Source organism: Crocodylus porosus, unplaced genomic scaffold (assembly GCF_001723895.1).
Source record: "Crocodylus porosus isolate Cpor-Errol unplaced genomic scaffold, CroPor_comp1, whole genome shotgun sequence".
NCBI lineage: Eukaryota > Metazoa > Chordata > Crocodylia > Crocodylidae > Crocodylus > Crocodylus porosus.
Window position 1 is genome coordinate 99,130,260 of NW_017728918.1, and position 4,664 is coordinate 99,134,923.

The window sequence follows — 4,664 nt, forward strand, 5'->3', positions numbered from 1 at the left end:
GGGAATTTCAGTGATTTTAATTCAACCCTAATGCAAAGAGAGCTTGACATTCCAAAAATTCCATGTCAGACTTCAGAAGTATCCTTGAAATACAGATATCAAATAAAATGATTCACATGACTTTCTAGCGATGTAAAAATACATTTTATTAGTCTTAATTTTAAAATATTTGGTGTATTTTACATTAGTGAATTCATTTAAAATCTGATTCAGATACAGTATGCTTATTTTTTTGCTTGCATAAAGCTGTTAATTATATACCACAGGAACAATTTTCACATATTAAATATAATATTTCTGAATCTATAACTTTTAAATTATTTAAATATTGCTAGAATGAAATAAAAATATTATTTGGATTATTTTAAAATGTTTTCCCCTCATGTACAATTGATTGGCAACAAAGGTAGACTACCAATGACTTTACTGTGGCAATAATTCACAATGACTTATTCATGAAAGAAAGCACTGTAGAGTGAAGTAAAGCAAATAATAGAATAATAAATATAGCCTCCCTGCTCCTTTCCCTTTCCCCTGCCAAAAAACAAACAAAAAACCCTCTGGACTTAATTTGATTTATTTGAAAATTTTAAGAGAATTGTATACAAGCATGTTGCTTCTGAAAAAAATATATTCCTGAGTTACCTACCGTCAGTCATCACCACTGCTTTAACAGGGCTACTTATATGGCTTATATTAGAGATCAACCTCTTTTTTCTCCCATCTTTCACTTGTGGTTATGAGGTATTTTTCAAATGTTACTGATGAATATATGACGAAAAATGTTTAACAGTAATATAGTTGAAGTCCAAGCCACCTGGAAATCAATAACATTCCCACTGTGTCCTTTGAATCAAGATTTCACTCCTGCTATTTAGCAACATTTAAAAATACCAGTTTACAACCTGATGAACAGCTACCACACTTCCTGTGTCACAGTCCAGTGAAAGGGTATCTAGAAGCATCAAGATCAATGCCTACATTTTCTGTAATATTCATCCTGGTCAACTGGTTTACAACATATTTAATAAATGTAAGATTTCCTGAGCCAAACTAGCACATTTGAGCTTATATTTATTAAGGCACAACCTTTTAAATAGCTGGCTGGTGCAAGATATTGCTCCATAAATCTATTATTTTGATTTTCTAAATCTCCCATCAAAATATATCATTTCAACACCCACTAGCAATACTACAGTAAAAAGTGATGTATTTTAGTTTGTCAGGTTTAGGTAACCTGAACCAGAAGATCAATATAAAACAGTATCTGAATTTCTATGACACTAACATTAATTAGAAAGAAAAACCCCACCATATTTTAGTCTTGAGAAAACAACCAGAATCTGTCTGGGCCAACTGGGGTGAGCATCTATATATATACATTTCAATATGAATGTGCACAGAAGTGATTAGCAATACAGGCAACCCCTGCTTAAGGCTGTTTCCCTTAGCACTATTTCACTATAGTACTCATTTGAAATTGATACCTGATTTCACTTAGCGCTCAGTGAGTTTGGTTATAATGCTTGGGGCTGCCATCTTGGGTCATTAAAAATAATTGTGGTCACCATCTTGGATCATCAAATACCTTCGGGTTTGCTTAATGCTTGGTTTTTCAGGAATCAATTAAGAGCGCTAAGAGGGTGTTGCCTGTCTGAAGTCAGGCACAAGGTAGGACAGGGCAGTGCCTTAGTGCAGTGGTTCTCTCTAGATAAGCGCAGCCATGTGGTATGTCTTGCCACAACTGCATACCACATGTTCAGTTGTTCTCTGCACTGCAAGAGAACAGCACAGAGGGTTTCACCCTGGGTCAAAAAAACCCACAGAGAAGAAAAGCAGAACAGTGCATGAGGGGGCAGCATATGCCTCTCAAAGGTGGATCTAGGCTGGCCAGAGCTGTACTGAGGCTGCCGGCCAGGCTCTGCACAGCAGAATTACTGCTGCTGCAGCCCCAGGTGGCCCCCAGGGTAAGGCTTCTGGGGCTAGCCCATTGCTGGCCCCAGCCTCCCCGACTGCCCTGGGGTAACTTGTCACGCGTCAAAGTGCATGTGGCATGGGTGTCCCTGGGAAACTAAATGTCCATACCATATGTGAACACAACCTTTGGGTTTTTCTTGTGAATCGTGTGTAAAGTGGTTGCAAACCTAATATTGCGACACCTTTCAAAGGATCTCATGGCACCCCAAAGTACTGCAGACACTGGTTAAGAGTCACCTTAGCAACCAACTGCTTCAAAGAGGCATGAGCTTTCACAGGCAACAGCCTACTTCATCAGATGGATGTATGCATGTTCATCACTAAAAGTATCACCCTTTATATGGTCAGAGTCACATACTTCATTAGTCCATATCTGGAATCCCCTATAGAAATCAAAGAGGTATCCTTTCCTCTTTTATTATAAGTAGGGAATCTCTGTAAATCACGCTGAAAGCGCCCCCACAACAGCTTCTTTAACATTTTTTCATTTCGGCAATTGCCCCATCCCTTCCCCATGCTGGATTGGAGGTTTTAAATATGCAGTGGTTTTTGCTTCCCCAGCAATCAGTGGCAAATGGTCTAGCTGATGGGGCCCTGATGCCAATCAGGGGTGGTAAGGTAGGGCAAGTGATGCTGTGTGGGGGCACTTCTGGTGCAATTTATGAAGATTCCTTAATTATAAGGGCTATATTTCACAGACTTGAATATAAGTAATATTTAAGTGAGAGAACTTATTTTGGATTCAAGCACTATTAGTCAGGAAATACCTGCATCCAGTAACGGTACTGTATCAGTGGGGTAACAGAATGTTTGCACAAATATATTTGTTAGGTTTATATTCAGCCATTAAAATGTTTCACTACTAAATTTCTGAATGCAAAAGAAATAAAAATGGAACCGTGTGTTTTATGTAGCATTTGTAAGGTATAAGGACCCACAAAGGCTTAGAGCCCTTTCAAAATAGGATTTTGAGCCCTTTCAAAGTGGGAGCAGCTGGTAGGTTCCAGTTATAATTGTTATGTGTGAATGAGTTAAGAATGATTCAAATGCAGAAAACCAGCTCCGACTTCAACACTTTCATCCAGGCCTGGTTGAAGGGTTTTTTAGCTTTTGCTGCATAATTGGAAATTGCACATAATTGGAAGGCACCAGCTGCTGCCCTTTTGAACGTTTGTTTGTGTCCACACCCAAAGACACTTGACTAGCCCTAAGAAAACAACTGTCCACATCATCTCATTAGGTGCTGCAATGAAATAAGATTTGTGCTTTCTACTGTTTTTTTTATTTTGCTGGAAATGCAGCTTCCTTCAAATTCTCTATTGTATGGGCACACTATGTTCAGTGTAGACTTTAGAAACGCGAATGATATATATACCTTCCAATAAATGCCATGAAACCTTTAGGGCTATAAACCTAGTAAAAGTGATCAGTACGTCTGAGACATTTTGTGGTTAAGGGGGAAACGATTTCAGCACAAGAGACTCTGCAGAGTTTTAGCCAAGTTGCCAAATGAATGAAATGCAAACCATACTTTTGGCACAATAAGGGTTGCGATTTTATCTTTTAAGTCTTACTAGATTCCTTTAGGAACCACCCTTGCCCTGTGGCTCCTAAAGCAGCCTAGCCAAAGGAATGGCTATGACTCAGTTCTCGCATTTTTTCTCGCAGGCCATAAGATGCTCCAGCTCTTTTTCTCGCTTCCTCCCGAGTAGCTTCCTTGTCCCTTGACATTCGACTGCTCTTCTGATCTTTCCATCTCATTGCTTCTTGAGTATCCCGCAGGTAACTTTTGTCCTCCTCCTCAATCCTGTACCTCTGGAAACGGTGACCCCTTTCTTTTACGCCATTCACCTCCTTGCTGCGACGGGCCTTGTGCTCTGCGTTCTGGGCCAGCATGTCTCGCGCTTGCTGGATCTTCATTTCTGCGATCTTCAGCAGCATGCTCTTCCGATGCTTCTTCTCTTCCTCTGTCTCCTTGGCCCTCAGCTGGGCCACCAGACCTTGCTCTTCCTCCCCGAGGGACCTCCCCTTCAGTTCTTCGTTCCTCTCCTCCATGAGCTGGTCAAGGATTTCTTGCGACCGCTGCAAGCGTTGCTCGATTGCCAGCCTCCGGTAGAGCTCCTCGGCTTGGACCTGGTGGTCCACCTGCTCCTTGGGGCGCCGGCGCGGGGCCTGGGCATGCCGTCTCCGCTCTGTGTCCTTCAGCAGCTTCTTCTCCAGGGCCTGAGCCATCCTGTCCTGCAGCCGGGAGCCACGGGGCTCGTGGGCCTCCCTCTCGCCCAGGCGCTTCTTGTCCGCCTGGCGCTTCTTGGGCTGGGCCGGGCGCTTGGCCCTATCCAGCGTGTCCCGCTGCCTGGCCTCCTGCTCCTGGGCTGGCCTCTGCCCCCGCAGCCCGGGCTCCCTGTGGCGCCGGCCCTGCTCCCCCGGCCACAGGGCTAGGCTCTCGGCCAGGCGCTGCTGCTGCTGCTGCTCCTGCTCCAGCCGCTCCCGCCGCCTCTCGGCCGTCGTGGCCCGGGCCCAGGCCCGCAGCCGCCTCTCGCGCAGCAACCGCTGCTCCTCGGCCAGCGCCTCGTCGCCCTCTCCCGCCTCCTCCTCGTCCTCGTCCTGGTCCTGGTCCTCGTCCTCCTCGCCGTGCGGCCGCAGCAGATCGCTCAGGCCGGGGCCGCCCCGCCAGCGCCCGCCGCCCC

The 4,664-nt window shown here is 44.7% G+C and overlaps 1 protein-coding gene across 1 annotated transcript in view; it reads right to left on the reverse strand.

The window, feature by feature from the left end:
- Nucleotides 1-2,769: 2,769 nt before the first annotated feature.
- The window catches only part of CCDC185 (coiled-coil domain containing 185), a 2,608-nt gene continuing 713 nt past the window's right edge, over nt 2,770-4,664 (reverse strand). Inside the window, exon 2 of the mRNA XM_019538199.1 lies at nt 2,770-4,599. Within this exon, the coding sequence (XP_019393744.1) occupies nt 3,598-4,599 (1,002 nt within the window). The 3' untranslated portion in view covers nt 2,770-3,597. The remainder of the gene's footprint in view (nt 4,600-4,664) is intronic.